At 45.8% G+C, this 22794-nt stretch overlaps 1 protein-coding gene across 3 annotated transcripts in view; it reads right to left on the reverse strand.

Moving 5' to 3' along the window:
• Window positions 1-22794, reverse strand: part of PEX14 (peroxisomal biogenesis factor 14) — a 193235-nt gene that overhangs the window by 88482 nt on the left and 81959 nt on the right. For 2 of the 3 annotated variants that reach the window (XM_038377115.1, XM_043499971.1), the window contains 5 exons: window positions 15222-15307; window positions 11906-12008; window positions 10573-10670; window positions 4667-4758; window positions 481-2346 (listed from right to left, as the gene is read on the reverse strand). In XM_038377115.1, the coding sequence (XP_038233043.1) occupies window positions 1884-2346; window positions 4667-4758; window positions 10573-10670; window positions 11906-12008; window positions 15222-15307 (842 nt within the window). In that variant the 3' untranslated portion in view covers window positions 481-1883. Of the gene's footprint in view, window positions 1-480; window positions 2347-4666; window positions 4759-10572; window positions 10671-11905; window positions 12009-15221; window positions 15308-22794 lie in introns of those variants that run through there. The other variant, XM_043499972.1, reaches the window with a different exon arrangement.

Raw genomic sequence — 22794 nt, forward strand, 5'->3', positions numbered from 1 at the left:
ATGAGCTGCTATACGCCATGCCTTGCAGTGCCTCCTGTTGGGAGAAGGTGGGGCTAGATAGCCAAGAGATGCAGCACATCATTCCCCGCAGCACCTCCTACTGGATGACAGGGGGACTGGAGTATGTGTTACCTCACAGGTGATGCACCTACACCATCCCCTGTAGTGCCTCCTACTAAGAAGTTTAGACAAGGGCAGTTTCAAGTTATGGCACAGCCAGAGCTACTTATACTGTTCCCTGCAGTAGCTCCTGCTGGGAGACAAGGGCCCCGGAGTAGCTGTCAGTAGCCCCAATCACAGAGCATCTCTGTGATCCCTTGTGCTACCCCTTGCTGGGAGAGCCGTGTACTGCAGCAGCTGAACACAAAACCAACCTTATGTTTTTATAGGGGCTCCATTTCTGGAGCCTGCCCTCCCTCCCTCCCTTTCACTTCCCTCCCCACTCCTCAGAAAACAAAAGCAGCAGCAATCCTGGCAGCCTGGTGTTAAATAGTGGTAACCCATATTTATTACAATTATATACAATCGTATTTTATATTTGAAATCTATACATGATCACACGGACGAGCACGTTTGCTTGGTGAGGACGACAGTGAGACTCAGATGTTACAGGAATTGCTCTGCTAAGAGGCTCTTATGCAGTGAATAAGAATCAGACAGCACCATTTTACCAGTTGAGAACACAATGCTGCAAACAAGAGGTTTCAAAACTTCTTGGTTTGTTTTTGTTTTTAGCCCGTGTAGGGCAAAGAGGGCTGAGGTGGGGTAGGTGGGGAGGGGAAGGGGTACATCTCTGCTCTGGAAGTGCTCTCCACGCCGTGAACAGCACCTTGCTGAGGAGGGTGTGTATACTTTGCTCCGACACAAGTCTCGACTAACTGTTTCTGGTGGGCTCTCTCCTTATTTAGGGAGGAAGATGGGCTAAGAACTATTGCCGAGATTCAGAACTAATCAACTATGCCAGCAGCCAAGACACCAGATCCATTCAGGCTGGGCTGTCAATAGAACGGAAGATGCCAAACACGGACATGAGCTCCTCTTCTCTGCATGGGAGAGCAGCGACAAATTGAAGTGGGCAATCCAGGTGAGAATCATACTAACAGGAGAAGGCCTTTCACCTGAGGGTAATTAGTAAGGAGGCTTCCTGCTCTTATGATCAGGAGGCATGGGTCTGGCCTCTAGCAAGAGGCTGCAGGGGTGTGGAGGGGAGAGCAGGATGCAAGAGTACTGTTCTTTGGACTCCACAAGAACTTCTCAAAGGCTGGATGGTTTCAGGAACTGGGCCTGGCCCGAGGTTTGGGGAGGGGGATGGCTGGACTGGGAGGCAGATCTGACACGGATCTCAGAGACAGAAACAGCCTGGGGGTGGCCAGTTTGGGGATGGCACACCATCTAATTTCAGGACTAAAACCTGATGGGAAATTTCAGGGGTTGGGCAGAAGTGGTTTCAGACTGAGAAACAGTTAAAGGATTGGGGATGAGAAGGGGCTGGGGCAGGCCTGTTTCTAAGATTGGATGGAAGATCTCTAGGAAGCAGCGAGGAGCTGGCTGGTTCAGGAAGGACGCTGGATACAAGGGAACTTGTTTCTCTAGCTGTGGTGCATGGTCAGGTGAGTACTCTTCTAGCCTAAGCTCAGATTCCTCCAGTGGTGCTGGGGCGGAGAGGGAAAAGAAGCCACTGCAAAGCTGCATGGCCCTGGGGTGACACAGAACTCGCCTTGCTCACTGGAGGATTAGGACGCTACTCGAGGTGAATCATGGGCGAATCACTGGGGGGGGGGGCAGGGCTGAGGGGAGAGTTCTCTCCACCGAATGAAAGAGGCACCAGGGGCTGGGGGAAGGCTGGACAGATGCAGGGTGGGATGGGAAGAAGCCCATTCACCCTAGTCGATCTCATTCTCATTGCTGGCCCCTTCAGGTCTCCGTAGCTTCTCCACCTGCTCGTTAATCTGCCCATCCCCTCCTCGTCGGTCCTCGGTCTGAACGTCCAGGCACTCCTCTTCATCCACATGGCTGACATCATCATCCTCATCGTCCTCTTCCTCCTCATTCCCTTTGTCCTCCCTCTTCTCTTCCTCGCCCTGCACTTCCATTCGCACCTGGCCCTTGACGTCCATCACCACCTTGCCCTCCTCCTCCGTACTCAGCAGATGGCAGCTGACCGTTGCCCCTTCTGGGCTGTGGTTCTCCTTCACGGGTGACGAGGAGGTGGACTCGTTGCTGACGGGCGAGATGTCACTGCTGCTGTTGTGGTTGGTAGCAACAGGATTGGAGGGCGAGGAAGGCTTCACTGGGATTTGCCATGATGGGATCTTGGGAGCTGAAGGGGAAGGAGGGAACTGCCTCCTTGGGGGGAGGGAAAGGAGAAAAAGTAGCTTTTAATACAAGCACTGCAAGGGGGAATCATCAGAGAAGGGATCAGCCTCCCGGACGCACGACATGCTCAGGGAGTCACAGAAGGTGGGACTGGGATCTCAACTCTCCTCTGTAATAAATGAATAGTAACGAGGCTCCTTCCCCTCTTGTGCCAGGACGTCAAAGCACTTTACAAGCATCCAGGAATTGAGCCCGTGCATGAGAAGGAAATACCATCCCTGTTCAGAGCTGGGCAAACTGAAGCGGTGAGAGACTGAGACTTGGCCAACTTCATAGAGGGAGCAGGGACTAGAGCTTAGGGGTCCTGACTACAAGTCCCCCCACCAAGCTGTAGTCACTAGAGAGTGCTGCCTCTGGACAGACAGGGAGGTTTCATTGTCCCTCCACAACCATTGCAGCTTGGGGAAGATCATTCCCATCTGTGTGAGGAGTCAGGAGCTTCAACCCCAACCAATGTCTGAGTCACAGTGAAATGGCAGCCTGGTTCCCCACCATCTCCCCCATGCACGTGTGTGCTCACACACGCACTAGCTCACTGAAGTCCAAGTCCAGTGTGCACTGTACCGATCTGGGCTAAAGCCTCAGCAATTGTAAAGCAGTTTAGCGCCACTGACTTCCACGGAATTATACCAATTGACACCAGCTGAGGAGCTGATCCATCTGTCCCTAGTGGCAGCCCAAGTAACCACATGGGGGAAGAGGGAAGAAGGTAGTGTCGTGGGTGGCATGCTCCATCAGGTGCCTTCGGAAACACATCTGTCACCCTGAAAGGGACTCACCAGGACCCGATCCTGTATTCCTCACGCAGCCCCAGCTCCTACTGATGAGAGTGGGAATTCAGCATGCATAGAGATATGGGATCAGGCCCTTAAAAAGGAAGTGAGTGTGGGGAAGGGTTCACATGCTCTGTGTGTTGAGCTGGCTTGTGCCAAGGATTGCTCCAGAAGAGACCCAGGGAGGCCAGCTGCCTTTCTGCAGGGAGCGTTCAAATGAGGCCAATGCAACAGATTTAATTTTCTTCGGCAGACCTAAAAACAACTGCACTCACCTCCCTCCCTCTGCCAGTGGCCTTGGAGGAGCTCTGCCGTTCTAGCCTCCATCTCGTCCGAGTGCAAACAAGCTAATGCCTGCATTATTCACCAGGATCATAAATGCTATCAAGAAATTCAATTTGGAGACTTTCTTGGCTCCAGTGTTGCTGCCGCCTGCTCACTGCAGGGAGATATGCCTTTTTTTTTTAATTTCATTTTTTTTCCCCCAAAAGCACTTAACCCCCGGCTCCACAAAAACAATGAATTTCCCTTAATGACAGCTGTCCCCTCGCCCACTTCAGGGAGCACTATCCCACTGCTGCCCATCAACATCAGGGAGCAGGGGCCATCCAGGCCAAATACATGAACCCAGGCAGAACCCTCCTCACTGGAAAGGTGAAGGGATAAGCAACCCTGTGAATTGTGCTGTTCATCTGGCCTGAGACAGAAAGCCATGCCAAAGGGTGGCCAGGCTTGTGAGCTCTGTCCAAACATCTCTGAGTGACGCACTTCTCCCCCAACCCCCGCCCTCATGGAGAGGATTTAATAGCCAATGTCCTTGCTCCTAAAATGAGGCTAATGTGACCCAAATGGATGGAGACAGGACCTGTGACTTCTGCCAGAGAGTGACATGACATGACCCCAATTCCCCAAAGCTTTCTACTGTGATTCCCGCTGGAGTAGGGCAAAGTCCTTCAGGTGCAGCTTAAAAGAAAATCAAGCCCAACCCAATTTCTAGGCCTCTGCAGCCAGTTAGTGCACCTGCTTACATCCAGCAGCTGCTTGGTCTCATCTTAAATGGGTCTTTGACCCTACCTATGTCATAGAGCAGTGATGATGGGCAGACTTTGTTACATTTGGGCAAATAGACAAGGCAGGGTGGGAAGAACTAAGAGCCAATGACTATAAGAGACGCTTTAGGGGAAGAGGGTAATCTTGTGGTTAATTCACAGATGTGAGCCCCATTCCTGTCTCTGCCACTCACTAGCTATGTGTCAGTCAATCTCTACCCCAAATGGAAACAATAGAAGTTACCTATCTCCCAGGGGCACCGTGAGGTTTAATACATGTTTGTAAAGTGCTCTGAGACCCTTGGATAGAAGGCAACACTGAAGTGCAAAGTGATATTATTAAAGAGCATTGACAGGGGGGCAGGGTTAGTTCTAGTTCCTCCCGGTAATGCCCTCCTCCCTCCTGAGGGAATCCCAAGGAGTGTCACCCTCCTCACATTGCTATCCCACTGACACACCCCTCCATACCGGTTTAGAAGGAGCCCTTTTAATGAGTAGATCTCAGATTTCAATTCATTGATATTCTGTGACTCCAGGATCCAGTTGGTGGAAGTGGTGGCCTATGACACAAATGGAAGAGGCAATGGTGAGAGAGTGGATTGGGGGATAACTCAGAGCTGTTCTCCCTCCTACCCTCCCTCTCCACCCCCAGAGTCTTCAGCAATGGGCCATTGTTCCTGGGATCTGGCATTTAAAACCTCTTGATGCTGGGAAGAGGGATTTCCGCAATGTGAGCTATGTACCTGAGTTTTTCCCCAAACAGGCCAACTGTTCTATTGACAGCCTCCTAGGAAAAGTTCTTTGCTCTGATTCTAGGAGGAGTCAAAGATTTCTCTTCCATTCTTGGGAAGGGTTAACCACTTCCAACACACTTGCACAGACTAGGATCAATGCACCAAGCCTGGCCTTTGCTAAAGCACCCCAAAGGGAGTTTTCTTCTTTTTTTTTAAAAAAAAGGAGACGCTAGTATTTCCTAGGGTGCTGAACAGAGATCCCTACAGCAAGGTGTCTGTAAGAAAACCAAGGGCAACCAGGCACAGAAGCAATGCAAGCTTCCTCACATGGTCCTGCCAACATGCTCAGCCCTGACCTGGACAGACTACTTCTAGGAAAAAGGGTATGGGATTTTGAGTAAAAATTTCAAAAGCCCATGAGTGATTTAGGATCCCATGTCCCACTGAAAGTTGGTGGGATTTAGGTGATTTGAAATTGTCACCTCATGTCTATAATGTAGAGTCAGTTCCTTCTCTTTTTCCTGACATTGCCCTCAGACAAGGGAGCAGATTATAATCTGAGTATCTGCAGGCTAGACACTGGACTGAGAACACTAACTCAATCTCTCCTAGATCACCAAAAAAACTGCCACCAGACTGTACTACATTGAGTTTCTAGGGGGACTGTGCAATAGATGTTTAAAAGCCCAAAGGACTCTCCCCTAGATCAGAACAATTAGAGCTGTGCCTGAGCTACCAGATTCTATCTCCAGGAATCAGAGTAGCAGCCGTGTTAGTCTGTATTCGCAAAAAGAAAAGCAGTACTTGTGGCACCTTAGAGACTAACAAATTTATTAGAGCATAAGCTTTCGTGAGCTACAGCTCACTTCATCGGATGCATTTGGTGGAAAAAAAATGCATCCGATGAAGTGAGCTGTAGCTCACAAAAGCTTATGCTCTAATAAATTTGTTAGTCTCTAAGGTGCCACAAGTACTGCTTTTCTATCTCCAGGAAGCAGCTGCACGAGACACTCTCCTCTGGACATTTCAAGGCAAAGAGCGCAATTTGGTGGGGAAAGAGGATGAGCAACTCACAGAACTCTGGTACAGCTGCTATTGGCACCACATCAATATTGCACAGTGATGTCTGTCAGAGAGTGGATGGAAACTGGGGCAAGGCCCTGCTTTGGGAAGATTTGCTGCAAATAACAACTTGGCAGTTTTTGTTTTATACATTCATGGGACTAGAAGCAATATCACAGCTTCCCATGACCAGACTGATTTTACTTTCCATGTAAACAAGGCTAAGGGAAGCGTGCTCAGAAAAAGAAATAATCTCCTGCATTGACAGTGCCCCTCATCTAATCCCCACAGTGAATACAAGAATGGCCATACTGAGTCAGACCAATGGTCCATCTAGCTCAGTAGTCTGTTTTTCAACAGTGGCCAGTGCCAGATGCTTCTGAGGCAATAAATAGAATGGGGCAATTATCAAGCAATCCATCCCCTGTTGTCCAGTCAGGGACATGCAGAGTATGTGATTGTGTCCCTGACCATCTTAACTAACAGCTATGAACTTATATCCTCCCAATTTATACTTTTGGCCTTCACAACATCCTCTGGCAATGAGTTCCACAGGTTGACTGTGCGATGTGTGAACAAGTGCTTCCTTACATTTGTTTTAAACCTGCTGCCTATTAATTTCATTGGATGAACCCTGACTCTTGTGTTATGTGAAGAGGTAAATAACACTTCCTTATTCACTTTCTCCACACCATTCAAGATTTTATAGACCTCTTCCATACCCCCCCAAGTCATTTCTTTTCTATGCTGATCAGTGCCAGTCTTTTTAATTTCTCCTCATATAGAAGCTCTTCCATACCCCTAATCATTTTTGTTGCACATTTTCCAGTTCTAATATATCTTTTTTGAGATGGGGTGACCACAACTGCATGCAGCATTCAAGATCTGGGCATATCATGGATTTATTTAGTGGCATTATGATATTTTGTCTTATTAGCTATCTGTTTCCTAATGGTTCCTAACATTCTGTTAGCTTTATTGACTGATTCGGCACACTGAGCAGATGTTACCAGAGAACTATCCACAATGACTCCAAGATCTCTTTCTTGAGTGGTAACAGCTAATTTAGACCCCATCATTTTGTATGTATAGTTGGGATTATGTTTTCCAATGTGCATTACACAACATTGAATTTCATCTGCCATTTTGTTGCACAGTCACCCAATTCTTTGAGATCCCTTTGTAACTTTTTGCAATCAGCTTTGGACTTAACTATCTTCAGTAACTTAGTATCTTCTGTAAACTTTTCCACCCCACTGTTTACTGCTTTCCCCCCAATCATTTATGAATATGTTGAATAGCACTTGTCCCAGTTCAGATCCTTGGGGGACCTGGCTATTATCTCTCTCCATCGTGAAAACTATTTATTGCTTTTCTTTGTTTCCTAACTTTTAACCAGTTACTGATCCATGAGAGGACATTCCCTCTTATCCAATGACTGCTTACGAGCCTTTGGTGAGAGACCTTGTCAAAGGCTTCATGAAAGTCCAAGTACACTAGGTCAATTTGATCACCTTGTCCATATGTTTGTTGGCACCCTCAAAGAATTTTAATAGATTGGTGAGGCATGATTTCCCTTTACAAATGCCATGTTCACTCTTCCCCATTATACTTTGTTCATTTGTGTGTCTGATCGTTCTTTTCTTTACTACAGTTTCAACCAGTTTGCCTGGTACTGAAATTAGGCTTACTGGCCTGTAATTCCCAGGATTGCCTCTGGAGCATTTTAAAAAAATCGGTGTTATATTAGCTATTTGCCAGTCATCCAGTACAGTGGCTGATTTAAGCAATGGGTTACATACCACAGCTAGTAGTTCTGCAGTTTCATACTTGAGCTCCTTCAGAACTTGTGGGTGAATACCATTTGGATGTGGAGACTTATTACTGTTCAATTTATCAAATTGTTCTAAAACGTTCTCTATTGACATCTCAATCTGGGACAGTTTCTCAGATCTGTCACCTAAAAAGAATGGCTCAGGTGTGGGAACCTCCCTCACATCCTCGGCAGTGAAGACCGATGCAAAGAACTCATTTAGCTTCTCCACAATGGCCTTGTCTTTCTTGAGTGCTTCTTTAGCACCTTAATCGTCCAGTGGCCCCACTAATTTTTTGGCAGACTTCCTGCTTCTGAAGTACTTTAAAAAATTCTTTTTGTATCTTTTTGCTCTTCAAATTCTTTTTTGGCTTAACTATACTTTTGCACTTGACTTGTCAGAGTTTAGTTCATATGGAGTAACTGTGAATTCCCCCACAGCCAGCACTGTCTACAATGATTTCTGCTGGCAGGGATTGGGAATGGAGTGATTGTGAGCACCCTCACAGCCAGTGTTCCAATCCATTTCCCCCCGGGAGAAGCCAGGACTGGAGTAGCTGCAAACTCCCCCATGCTAATTCCTACTGGGAGAAGTTGGGACTGTAACTCCCCCACAGCCAATGCGCCTACTCATTCCTTACATAGACTTCAGCTGGGGCTGGACAGACATAAGCACCTTCACAGCCAACATTCCCTACAATGATTCCAGCTGGGAGAGACTCAGTCTGTAGTAGCGGTGATAAACACAGATGTGTTCCCTTGGGATTCACACTCCCAGCCCTCCGACAGTGAGAATCCAGGAGCCACTGTTCTGGCTCTCCAAGACTTTGAAAGCTACATCAGCACATTAACAAGGGAGTGATTTCCACTCACCGGCCTGCACAGGACTCAAATTTCCAAAACACATATGGTGCCAGATGCCTAGGATTTAGAAATAAAATCTGACATCTGGGGCTTTTTAGCTAGTCTCTTTAAAAAACAGTTGTAGAAAATTCAAGGCTTGAGTTTTTATGTAGTTTTTAAATTACTTTTAAAACCCCTCTTTTTAATTTTTTACAGCATGCCAGTAGGAGTTTGAAAAACAGATATAAAAACTTACATTACAGCTGAGAAAACACAGCTTTAATCCTTGATCTGTGGTGTTGCCCAAGTCTTTCTTTGTACATATGAGGCTGAGATACCATAACAGTGTGTGCTACCATTTCAGCGCAGAAGAGGAGGGAAGGGAGGGAGAACTTTTTAAAGACTCTCTAAACCAGCAATACTCCTATGCCCTTTTCCCTTCTGAGAGCCCAACATGTGGTCTTAATCTTAACACTTACAACCTGAAAACAGTTTTCCAATTTCCGGACTGGCTCCAGGCCATTGATGGGCCACAGTTCCCAAGGAAAACTGGAGTGGATAGATGTGACCATAAATTGACTTTCATGGCTGGGTTTACAGTTGATTCCTACTGTAAGGTATATTCACTGCACAGCCAGAGGTGGCCCACCAGCTACACACTATCAAAGGGTTTACAAGAGACTGGAGCCTGGGAAAGAAGGACTGTTACTGATGTAGATGGAGGACTGCTCTACAAACACCTAACTGTTTCAGGGATCTTGCTATATAGAGGGCTAAAGCTCCCATTCTGCAGAGGTTGTTGACAATCAAAGGAGGGGGCTGACTGTTCTGCTTTGATAATAAGAGGAAGGTTTTCACCTCTAGGGCACCAGTTCAAGTCCAGCCCCATTCAGGAACGATTGACATCTGGTGGTGGCTGGGAGGCCAAGGACAATGAAAAGCACTGTTGTTGCCACAATGCGAACTGATTTCAGTGGGTCTCAGCCCAATTTCCAAACTCACAAGTATCCACATGGCAAAACCGCCAGCCATTATTGGCAGACTGGTCTCCTTGTTGGCAGTCTCCACACAGGCACCAAGGACTGCATGGGCCATGGAGAATACACTACCACTAATACACTAATACTACTTCTGCCAACAGCTGGACACACATTCTCAGCCTGAGAGATGGCCCCTCTCGTTAGGAGCTTGCACTGCTCCTGTGCTTTGGTTGTTCTGTGGAGGGTCCTTGCCCTCCCCACTGAGAGTGCCAAAGAGGCTGACAGTTAGTGCCAAATATGGTAGTGGCACCACCTGTTGTACTAAAACCACCAAAACCATTCACGCAGGCCACCAACCAGCCATCGGATGGTGGTAACCTTCAGTCATTACCTGGCCTGGAGTGCAATCGGCGACTTAAATGCAAGAGTCCACAGCCCATTCCCCTGAGTCATATAATCCAACCGATCTGTGTTTGACTACTTTGCACTGATTTGCACTGAGATACCACGGTGATGGGCATAGGATACATACATTGGTTAACAGACATGCAGACAGACAAGATGAAAATACACACAAAACATCTACCTCTACCCTTTTCCTCCTTCAGTCCATGAGCCAATCCTGCTCCCTATTACTCCAACTGGATATACAATGAGCTCTCCTACAAGGGACACTAGTTGCACAGCTGAGAGCAATTAAGGAGATTGTGAACATGAAAGATGCAAAGAACATCATGAAACAAAGCCCTCTCAGTAGCCATATATGTTTAGCCTGAAGCACCCAGTCAGCACGCATTGCTCTATACAAACACCCTTGAGAGACAAGGCTGCATACAGAAACTGGCCAGATAGGATAAAGTTATGGGCTAGGGAAGCCATGTACACTAAAAAGGGCAAGAGAATTTCTGAAGGGTGGACTAGTGAAGAGATGGAGGTGAGTACCTTGGCGGCAGCCAGCTCTTGGGTGAGCTCCTGGATTTTCTGCTGTTGCTGCATCAGCAGTTCCTGGACGGAGGCTAAAGTTGTCTGCAACTGAGTGACTGTGGGATGAAAAAGCAGGAGAGTTTCTGTTAAACTGAGAAATACACACACACACACACGTGCCCTTCCTGCTGTCTAGCTACAAGATGCCTCTATTCCTGCTATATCTAATTTATCTACAGACACCCGCTCGCTCTAATCCATATAAATTATTTGCACTATGGGTAATCTACCTGCACTGCATCTAACCTTCAGTATTTCTAGTTTATCTTTCCATTGTATAGATGTCTATAGCTCACAGTATATCCATCCAAAACCTCTCCCTTCTAATTATCTCAGTTTATGATTTGTACATCTCTCTGAATTTATACAATGTTTGTATCATTTATCTACCTCGGGCCTCACACAGGCACATGATACTTGGGGTTTATCTCTAGTCTTGAAACAGACAGGTGCCTGAATCAATCCCAGGATGGAGTGAGAAAAGAAGGCAAGCCTCTTTTATCCACTGCCTCCACCAGCAGGTCCAGTTAGCACCCTCTCACCATCAGACCACCTGCCCTTTCACCCCATGATGGCGGTAACAAACTTGCCATGCTCTCTCTTCTGCCAACAGCTGGACACACATTTAGCACCCTCTCCTGGATTTCAACAGAAATCTTCCCAGTGGAAAACTTCTCCTGGAACAGGAACTTGTGTCTGGATGGAGGGGAACTGCCTACAGCTTTGGTGGTTTTATCTGGAGTTTCCATCCAGTAAACAAGTTGATAAAAAAAAAAAACTTTATTGGCATGACAGGTAACAGCTAATCTGGGCCATCATTAGGGCACTAGGTAATGAACAGGCGCCCTATGGAGTCAATAACAGAGAAGGTGGCTGGAGTCAGTGGAGGCACAATAATTACAGACTCTCTTGACCCTGCTTTGGATTCTTGGAGACAACGGGGGAGAAACCACCAAAAAAAAACCCCCTGAAAACCTCAGAGAAGCAGAAATTAAAAATGAACTTTACAGCCCTCTGAAAGGCTGTCATTTTATTCCCCTTATTAATATTCTGAGGTTGGGAGCCTTTCCGTAAAAACATAATTAATTGAGGCCGCGCCGACAGTAAACAAGCAATTTCAAATTAAACCGAAATGACGGCAGCTTCATTTGCAAATGTGAACAGATTCTCAGAGCAGATAAATGAAGTCACCACATAAAGTGGAGATGGAAGGGAAGGGGGGTCTAGGTAGGATGGAGGATGCAGGGAGAAGGGCTTTGAGGGGCAAATTGATGGAGTCATTAATCTTTACCTGTCTGTGTCACGCTGCCACTCATCTCGGAAATGTTCGCCTCAATCCTCTGAAGTTGTTTTCTGTCTTCTTTGCCTCCCATGATGAGAGGGAGTAGGTATTTCTGCACAGAGCATGGAGATGTTGTTAAAGATGGGGATATGCAAGGGGTTCCTTCTAACCCACCCCAAGTACCTCAGAGCCTGCCAGACATCTCTACCCCCATCCCAGAAACTACCATGATCACAGATGGTGAGGTTCCAGGTCCCCTGGAAGAAGGCATTCACATAAATCACAAAACAGGATGGTAGGACTTTTGTGCTCTTTTTTCCTGAGGCGCTGAGGGAGGGTTCTTGGATGTATTTAGGAAAATTCTCACCCTACAGCCCCTTCCCTACCCACATCCAGAAGGATTTCAATCCCACTGCACTCACCTCTCATGTGACTCTAGCTGTACCCACAAGGCAGGAGATGCAGACCAGGGAGAAGAGGGGAGCACAGATATGGAGGGGCTGGGGGGCATAAGAGTAGAAGGAAGGGGAAATGACAGAGATTATAGAGACTAGGAAGCAGGATAGTGGCAGTAAAGAGCAGAGATCTGGGGAAACGGGAATGAGAGAGCAGAGGAGATGGAGCAAAGGTAGAGGGGATCTGAGGTAACAAGAATGGAGGCAGAAAGCCATGAAGGCAGGGGCAAGGGAGGTGCTGATACAGAGGTGTCAGGACACTAGAGGACTGGTGGCAGCTCACTGACAGCATAGCCAGTAGCGATGAAATCAAACTCAGCCTCCCCTTGTAGGGGATGGACTTGATCTAACACGTTGTAGCCATCCCTAATTACTGTGACCCCTTCTGGGGCATAGGACACTTGAACTGAGTGTGGAGTGTAACAAGAGCACATTCAGACATAGCATGATTGGGGCAAGAGGGATAAAGGAGAGAGGGGGTTAGCCAGGACACAGAAATAGACTCAATTACAAGGGAACAGCTTGCCTAACAGCTCCCTGGTATCCTGGCTTTTGATGTACATGCTTCCAGAGAGACATATTCAAAGATATGGTTCTGAGACAGGCCTGAGGAGTGTGGGACAGCATCCTCCTCCTCTTGAACTAAGTGCTGTGGGGTATATAGAAATCTACCCGTCTCTGCAGATAGTCTCATATGCACACACAGTCACTCTACTTTCTTCCATCCACCATTCTGAGAAGCAAGCTGCTTTTGATGACTCCCATAGAAAACAAAGTGCAACAAACAGAAGGTTCTGTTCTGAACCTCCTGGAACACTCATACCAATGGCTTGGCAAGGTGTCTTTATTTTTCAGATGAGGACCACTAGCACAAGCACAAAAATTGCATCGTCTGTCAAAGGAATTTATGCACCAGTTGCACTTGGGGAGCTGACCCAAGGCATCTTCAGCTCCCATAAGGGAACAGGGGCCTCTGCTGGATAACCAAGGTGTATTGTATGGTCTGGATCAGGGGTTGGCAAACTTCGGCCTGCAGCCCACCAGCGGATTACCCTGATGAGCCGCATGCCGAAGGTTGCCGACCCCTGGTCTGGATGGAGAGGTGAAGAGGGGATCTGCACACAAAGAGAATGGCAGTGGGATGCAGTCTATTGTCACCATCACTGAGACTGTGTCAGAAATTTTAAATAAAAAAATTGATGTTTTTGTGGTAGTTGTCATTTTACAATAGCAATAAGGCCCTCCAGGCCAACCTATTATGAATCCAGTAAAAACCAGTAGCTCCTTCCTCTGAGCATCACTCTGGGCATTTATCAACCCCCCACACCAGCCTTTACAGTACTGAATGGACCAGGAAGGTCAGCATCATTGCTCAACATAGAGAGTCAGGAGCAAGGGGACAATCTGAACGGCCATCTTAGAAGCTACCTTGTGCAATCCTGGGACATACTCCCCATACTGACCTTCCCCAGGCCAAGGTAATTAATAGAAGGGAAAAATAAAAAGGATCAAGGGTGTTTAAAAAAACATTTAGCTTTAAACATGGGCTTTGCCAAGCACATCAATTTGCCCAATTTAAAAAAAAAACAAAACTCTTTAATTAGCCAGTTGTTACTTTCCATCTCATTCCAACCTCCCAAACACACACACTTGCAAGTGAAACGTAATGTACCAGAGTGAGTGGCTGCTGCACTTCACTGGGGCTGGAGTCACTTGGCCTTTGCCCCATGCCTTGCTATACAACCAATGCTTTGAGTTCTCTCCCAACAGCTTCTATCATGTTACTCCCTGCAGAACTGGGGAACAGGTCTGTCGTGACAGAGAGTGAAAATATGTTCAACCAGAAAAATGCAGGGTGGGTGTGTATGTCTACACACTTGCTGTACACATCCACTGGGAAGCTGATAGAGCTGGAGTTAAAAACCTTCCCTTCAACCTCCTGACCAGCCAAAAGAGATGCGTCTCTAGTTCATGGAGGCAATGTGATCTAGTGGTTAAAGCAATGGACTGGACTCGGGACACCTGGGTTCTATTCCTGGTTCAGCCCCTGGCCTGCTGGGCGACCTTGGGCTAGTCACTTCATCTCCCTCTGCCAGTTTCCCCATTTGAAAAAAATGGGGATAATGATACTGACCTCATTTATAAAGCACTTTGAGATCTGCTGATGCAAAGCAGTAGATAAGCGCTAGGTATGATTATTATTAGTGTAAGAGTATGTCTTCACTACCCACCGGATCGGCAAGCCGCGATCAATCCCCAACCACTCTCCCGTCGACTCCAGTATTCAGCGCCGCGAGAGGCGCAGGTGGAGTCGACAGGGGAGCGGCAGCAGTAGACTCACCGTGGTGAAGACACCACGGTAAATTGATATACGTACATCAACTTCAGCCACATTATTCACGTAGCTGAAGTTGCGTAACTTAGATCGATCCCCCACCCTAGTGTAGACCAGAGCTAAGAGACCTGCTCACCACTTACTGCATTTCCACATCAGACTGTCCATACAGCTCCGCACAAACACCCAAAGGAGAACTGATGAGAGCAAAAAGAAAAGGAGTACTTGTGGCACCTTAGAGACTAACAAATTTATTAGAGCATAAGCTTTCGTGAGCTACAGCTCACTTCATCGGATGCCTGTAGCTCATGATAGCTTTTGCTCTAATAAATTTGTTAGTCTCTAAGGTGCCAAAAGTACTCCTTTTCTTTTTGCGAATACAGACTAACACGGCTGCTACTCTGAAACCTGTGATGAGAGCAGTGGCTCCAAGGATTTCATCGCAACCAAGAGCCAGCATGGAACATGGGCAGCTTTACCATGGTTGTTCTGGAGCACCAAGGCACCTTAGGGGAGTAGGGAGAACATCACTTACCTTGTAGAGCTGGTGGAAGCCAAAGGCAATCCCTGCCATAATGATTGCCAAAGCACCATAGTCTCGCCATCTGGAGCCTGGGGGACCTAATGGCCAAAAGCAAGAGAGAAGCATGGTCAGAACTTACACACAGCATGGCCTTCGGGGATTTGCGTGCATCTCACCCAAACACCTAATTCAGGCAAAAGTGGGCAAAGTGGTGTCAACTCTTGTTTCCTAAAGCTTTCCAGAGAGAGTGAGGAAGGGATCAAAATCACACCGGCAATTAAGAGTCACATCAGCGATCTGGTCTTTTCTTGAAGAGGACCCTCAAATCTCTGCTGCATTGACCCTGGAAAGTGTTTGCGCTTAGTCTAGCCCACAAGAGCAAGCTCTGACTGCTTTCATAGATCACTGTTTCTGAAACAGGGGAAGGAGAAGAAATCTCAGGAAGTGGAGGAGGGATAGAGAAAGGAGCAATGTTCTCTGGAAGTGGAGGGAAACTCCTGGATTGGGGAAGGACGACTAAGTGGATTTACAAGAAGAAGGAATACCTAAAAGTGTTCTGTGTCAGTCTTTGTGGATGGCTTCCTTAGAATACAGGCATGAATGGGGATTCCATTGCTTTCTTGGCTGAATTAAGACCAGGGGCCAAGGCACGCCAGCGGTAGCAGAGCTGGAATATGCACTAAGACAACTAGAGAAGGTGGGAAGAGGAGTGTGGGATACTTAACACACACAGTTTTGCATAGGAGCATAAAGATTCAACAAAGCAAAGTGAAGATTCAGTCTGCTCCTCTCCTGCAAGTAGAATCATAAGACACCTGTAGTTTTCCACCAGCTTCACCCTTTCACCTCCCCTTGCAGCTCCCATAACACTCTTGCTAAGAATCTTGTACTGCCCCTGGTTTTCATCAATAATAAAGAGGATGCAGAGTGATCTTTCCTAAAGTTTGGTCGCAGGATGCGGGCAGACACCAAAGAGATGAAGGTTGGCAGGCAGTCTCTAGCCAGACAGATCCAAATTTGCATGTAACCTACTAGTGTTTAGGAAACGTAGTGTCCCCTCCAAACCGTAAACTGGACTTCTAGAAGAGAGAGAGGCTTAATGGGTGGAGATAACTCGAAACCTGCCTCTCTTCTATCTTGCTTGCTCAGTGCTAGGGCCCTACCAAACTCATGGTCCATTTTGGTCAATTTCATGGCCATAGGATTTTAAAAATCACAAATTTCATGATTTCAGCTATTTATATCTGAAATTTCACGGTGTTGTAATTGTAGGGGTCCTAACCCAAAAAGGAGTTGGGGGGTCACAAGGTTATTGTAGGGGGGTTGCAGTACTGCTACCCTTATTTCTGCACTGCTGGTGGTGGTGTCGCTGCCTTCAGAGTTGGAGAGTGGTGGCTGCTGGCCGGGAGCCCAGCGCTAAAGGCAGAGCCATTGCCAGCAGCAGCACAGAGTAAGGGTGGCCTGGTATGGTGTTGCCACCCTTACTTCTGCACTGCTGCCTGCAGAGCTGGGCCCTCAGTCAGCAGCCGCCACTCTCCAGCCACCCAGCTCTGAAGGCAGCAGCGCAGAAGTAAGGATGGCATGGTCTGGTATTGCAACCCTTATTTCTGCACTGCTGCTGGCGGGGCGTTGCCTTCAGAGCTGGGTGCCGGCCAACAGCCTCCACTCTCCAGCCACCCAGCTCTGAAGGCAGTACAGAAGGAAGGGTGGCAATACTGCAACACCCCTAAAATAACTTGTGACCCCCCCTGCAACTCCCTTTTGGGTCAGGACCCCCAATTTGAGGGTCTTCCCCATACATAGTATAGGGTAAAAGCACACAAAGGACCAAATTTCACAGGGGGGAGACCAGATTTCACAGTCTGTGACACATTTTTCATGGTCGTGAATTTGGTAGGGCCCTACTCACTGCCCATTGAGATTTCCTGCTGCCTACCCCTTCTTGTACATGTCTCATTGCAGGAATTCTTCCGAAACCCCAGCCCCCCAGGCACTATAAATAGAAAATGTATCCATTAAGGAGGCATAATGGTAACCTGCTATCTTTAAGGACATGGTTCCCAGCATACCCACCAAGTGGAAATCTGAGTGAATCAGAACAAAGCCTGTGCCACTTGAACTGGTAGAATGGATGAACAACAGTAGTCTGGAGAGCTAAATGAGTGGGGAACCAATAATCTCTGTGAGCGCAGCACCTGCAGCTTTAGTGTTTGTGAGAATCTCTTATTTAGCCATTTTAATGTCTCTAGAACTCTGCTCAAGATGCAACACCCAGTTCTTAATAACACAACTTTTCTAATCTCATTTCATCACAGCTAAGGCTGGAGTCAAACAAAAAGAAATCTAGTGTCACGCTTGGGGGTCAGTGGCTCAGTTGGGATTAGAACCCTGGATTTGCTTGGATTTCCAGTTCTCTGCGTTGAACCCCAGACTAAAAACATCATTCCATGACAAAGTAACTCAATTGATGGTGAACTCCCAACCATAAAGGATTAATTAATCCCAGAGGTGCTATGGGTCCCAAATATGCCATGTGCATGGACTCCCCTAGTTGTCCCCACCTACCCCCCAGCTGCTCTGACCTCCGGTGGAATTAAGAGACACCTGTAGGTCCCTGTCAGCTTTGCCCTTTTACCTCTCTCATCTCTCCCTCTGTTCCTGAAATGCTCGTGCTAAGAACATTTTATTGCCCCCTGGTTTTCATTATTAATGAAAAGGGACCAGAATGATCTTTCCTAAAGTTCAGAGAGTCTATAAAGACAAGAAGCTGAAATGCCATTTTACTCGTTTTAGAGATGTGTGAAACAATTCTGTCTTGTGGCAAAAAGAAAGAAAGAAAGAAAGAAAGAAAGAAAGAAAGAAAGAAAGAAAGAAAGAAAGAAAGAAAGAAAGAAAGAAAGAAACTAAATTGGAGAGGACACAGGGAGGACTCTGCATCAACCACGTGATATTACAAAGAGGGGAAGGCCACACGGAATCAGAATTGTGCTTAAGATCCCCTCTCAGCCTCTCTCTTTACCAATTGTTATCTAAGCCCAGGATTGAGACTTGGAACTCCTGAGCTCTCCTACACTGACTTCCTTCTATGTTCTTGGACACTTGCCAACTGCCTTGACTTAACTTCTGTGCATCAGTTTCCCCATCTGTAAAATGGGAATAGTAAGACTTATGTTATGAGGATCAATGAGTTAATGTGAAGGAGGTGAAAAGCACTAAGTCCTTCAAACCCTACTATTCAGTCAGAAACTGAGCAGTGCTTCCCTCGTTCGTCACTGGAGATACTAGGCTTCCATCTGTCCCTCACCACTCAAGGTTTCCATATGCCCATATTGCACTACACCGAGACACACAGTTGTGCTGCTCTAGCTTCTATTCTGAACTAATCATAGGGAAGGAAGAAAAAATAACACTTGCCACTTCCATTAAGTGTTCTATCAGAGGGTCTCAGTCCTTCACCAATGTTAATGAATCTTCACAAGCCCCTCTGAGGCATGGAAGGGATGTTGCTCCCTTTTACAGATGGGGAAACTGAGACTCAGAAAGTCTAAGTGATCTTTTACGGTAGCTCATTTGCTACAGGCAGCTTCATCTATTGGACGGTGATAGCTTGATAAATATTTGCCCAAGGTCACACAGGAACTGTGTATAAAATCTGCATGAATGGAGTCATGGAAAGGGATGCAGACAATGCCAGTGTGATAAGCAAACAGCTTTGCACACCTATCTCAGAAACTCCCCCGAGTTTGCTTGCAATTAAGGGGGCTAGAAAGGTAAAAAATATCTAAACCCAATTAATCATTTAAATATTTAGTCAGATTTTTGTTCTCACTCCCAGATTAGTGTATTTCATAACACCAGGAGCAGACAGCCCCCCCCCTTTTTTTTTTTAACTGGGGGTTCATTTCAGAGCATGTATAAACTAGTCAGATTGAGTGATGCTTCCAGCAACTAATCGCATGTCAAATAAAAGATATTTTATGTAATAAATTACCACTACAAGTAATTCAAATGTCATTTATCAGTTTTATTATCAGTCAGGCAAAGTCTTGTTTCTCTATATTAATCAAAATCAAGCTTTTTTTTTTTTTAAAGCAGTTTTGACACCTCTTGGCAAAAGTACAGGAAAGGAGAGATGGAATTACCCCCACGGAGAAGGGGTGAAATGGTATAGGAGGCACCAAGCTCAAAGACAATGACTGGAAACTTGAGGAATGTAATTCCCTCTGTGCCCCAAAAGTTACTGTTGCTGCTCTAAAGCCAAACCAGGGATAGCTTCTACCTCTGGCAAGATCTATGCTATTTTTAAAGACTTACAAGGCTTTTTTTTTTTTTAAAGTACTTATATGGCTAGTAGCTATTGCCAATGAAAGATCAGAATTTACTCTACTGCCTCCACTCCCAGCACAATCTGTGCAGCAGGAGGTATTTAAATCGTATAATTTGTTTCCTGCATCATCTCCTTCAGAACAGACGACATTACCAAGAGCACAGGAGCCCAAGTACAATGGAATCTGGTGAGGCTCATAGGATTTAAGTTCAGCTCTCTGACTGGCCTGTTTTGTCTCTTGAGTACTTTTGAGCACTACCTACAGAGGCGCTCAGACACTATGGTGGTGAGGGTCACATAAGAACATAGAGTAGATAGAGAGTAGAAATGGGTTATTTCCTATACAGTGCAGCACCTGATGAATCTACCAAAGATTAAGTGGCTTGGTAAACTATCATGGAAACAACTGACCTGGGACAGATTTGGGCCTTAGAAGAAATATCCATTAAGCTATCACTATCCAACAGATAAAGCTGCCTATCAAAAACCTAGCAAATGAGCTACCTTAAAAGATCATCGGGCCAAGTCTGCAGGGACACTCTGTCCTGCAGCAGAGTGTAACCCGCCAGCAGTAAGGCGATTCGTAGATTATTACTTGTGCATTTCCAACAGTGTGAAAAGCGCTGTATAGGCAGATTGGAGAAAGGCCAATATCTAAGTAGACAACATCCAGCAAGGGAGTGGCAAGAGGAATGGCAAAAGCAATGAAACCAAAGGGTGAGGTTAGGCATGCATCTTTTTCATTTCACTATTATTCTTTTTATAACCATACTTTGAGGCTCAGTGTAAATACAAGGGTCTTCAAAGAAGCAATGGGGGGAAGGACAAAGGGGTAGAACACTGCCTAAGCTGGCCCCATTTGTGCTATCCCATGTGCTTTGGGATTGCTAGAGAACGTAGTGTTTGGTTCACACGTAGAAGACCCTGCACAGTTGCCAACCCCACACAATCAAAAAGCAAAAGTCGGATCTAAAAAAAAACAAAAACACCACAAGACTGGCTTAAAACTATGAGATTTAAAAAAAAACAAAAACTTTTGAGTTCTTCTCATTTGCCTTCTAATTTTGAGCCTTTAGGGGCCATGTTTTCAAGCTTGTCTCTGCAATCAGGAAAACTAGAAACTTACATTTTTTTAAAAAGCAGAGATTCTCACCTATTCGCAGAACTCCAAGAGCCAGGGCTCTAGAAGAACACCATATCGCTCACAGCTTGTGATAAAGTTGTGAGGACTGGCAACACTGGCATTGTTTTCCAGTTTACCCTATGTGCCTCCTTGCTGCTTTGGTAGTTTTAATGGGAATCTATAACATAAACAGAGCAAAGACCCTGCCTGTACTAGATCCTGAAATGAGCTAGTTAAAACTGCACTTGGACACAGCTGTCACTAATATGGGGCTAAGTACAGTTTCCCTGACCAAGATAGAGAGGGTCTGGTTTGGGGGTTATTTTCTGTGACCATGATAGCTAGATATTAGATTGAGACACAAAATTCATATTTCAACTCCCCTTCCCAAATGTCTGGAGGCACTGCAATTTGGATTCTTGTGCAGCCCATTACAGACAGGAAAGCTCTCATTCCAAACCTTCCTCTCGCCACACAAAAGTGCAAGGTATGTCAGAATAAGGGAGGTCATTTTGGACCATCTCTAGCAATAGCCACATTGCGCCATAAACTAACCACTCCTGCCCAGTGCAAGTCAGCACATGGGCTGTGGAACCATGCTCCAATTCCGCTACTGTGTTTAAACAATGTTGTACCTAGCATGAGGCCTAAATAAAGAGCCAAGTTCTGTGCAAACAATAGAAACACTTTATGCCTCATTCGGCAATAACACTACCACTTAGCACTTACATGGCACATTTCATCCTAAAATCTGAAACAACTTTACAAAGGAGTTAACCCCGTTTCACAGAAAGGGTTCCTGGAGCTGAGAGGTTAAGTGACTTGCCCAAGGTTACACACCTAAACCAGTGACAGAGCTAGGCATAGCAGACAAGTCACCTGACTCCCAGTTATGGGCCCTATCTGCTGGACCACAGAAAGGACATGGGTAGATGGGTGCATTACCTGCAACACCAGAGAGCATCAACATCATCGCAATAACACTGTTTTAGGAGCTACTGACTGGTAGGAAAAATAACAAGCTCAGTCCTTGGTACTTGGTAGGTAAGTGAAGGAAGAAATGCTTTTCAAACTGCCAGCCACACATGTGCGCTGAATAGTTCCTCTTGATGGATTTTTAATGGTGTGCGCATTTTGGTTTTTATTGTATGGAGCTTAGATACATTTGCATTTTAAAACAAACCTAGCAAAAAGTATACGTAAATATTAAGTCTACACAGATTCCACTGAGACTTTTAAAATGGTGTGTGTGTGTGTCTATTTTAATATAACAGCCATATATACATATATACACAGTATACCCCAAAATTTTGCAGACCTTCTTTAAGAATGGGGGAGTGATTGGATAACACTAGGTGTTTTTGAAGATAAATAAGCACCATTATTATTTATAATTATTTGTAATGCCATAGCACCCAGAGCCCCAATCACAGGTGGGGACCTGTTTTAGATTTTGCATACACTAGGAAGACATAGTCCATACCCTGAAGAACTTACAATCTAGTTTCCTGAAATTCTTTATTCACCTGTCTTAAGCAACTACTCAAGGGATCAATTATAAACATCAGTCATTTATGGGAGGTAAGTCTTCCAGTTAACATGGAGCAGAATTATACTCAGTACCTTTGTGGATAGTTTGTGATGGATTCCTAAAAGCAGGAGTTTGCCTAGTAAAGGTGAACTCTTGTACAGGTTCCATTGTAAAATAAATAAAACTAAATAACTTTTGACTTTTATAGCACCTTCTATCCAAGGACCTCATTCTACTATTCAAATATTAATTAATTAAATCTCATAAATCTCCTATGAGGTAGGGAAGTACTAGCCCCCAACTTTTTTGGGGGGGCGGGGAGGAAGGGAGGCCTACAAAGGTTAAGGGACTTGTCCAGAGCTATACAGTGAGTCAGTGGCAGAGTTGGGAACAGAAACCAGATCTCTCTACACCATGATTCCTAAGCATAAGCAACAACAGACTATCATTTACCACATTAGTCTGTGGACTAATATAACTTGTACCTCAACTGCCTTGTGTGACACCATCTTGTGATTGTGTCTGCTGTGTATTTATGTCACTTGTATCAACAATTAAAAAGTGTATTTAAAGCAAGATCAGGGGTCTGATTCTACAACAAGTG

The sequence above is a fragment of the Dermochelys coriacea genome, chromosome 18, assembly GCF_009764565.3.
Source record: "Dermochelys coriacea isolate rDerCor1 chromosome 18, rDerCor1.pri.v4, whole genome shotgun sequence".
Classification (NCBI taxonomy): Eukaryota; Metazoa; Chordata; order Testudines; family Dermochelyidae; genus Dermochelys; species Dermochelys coriacea.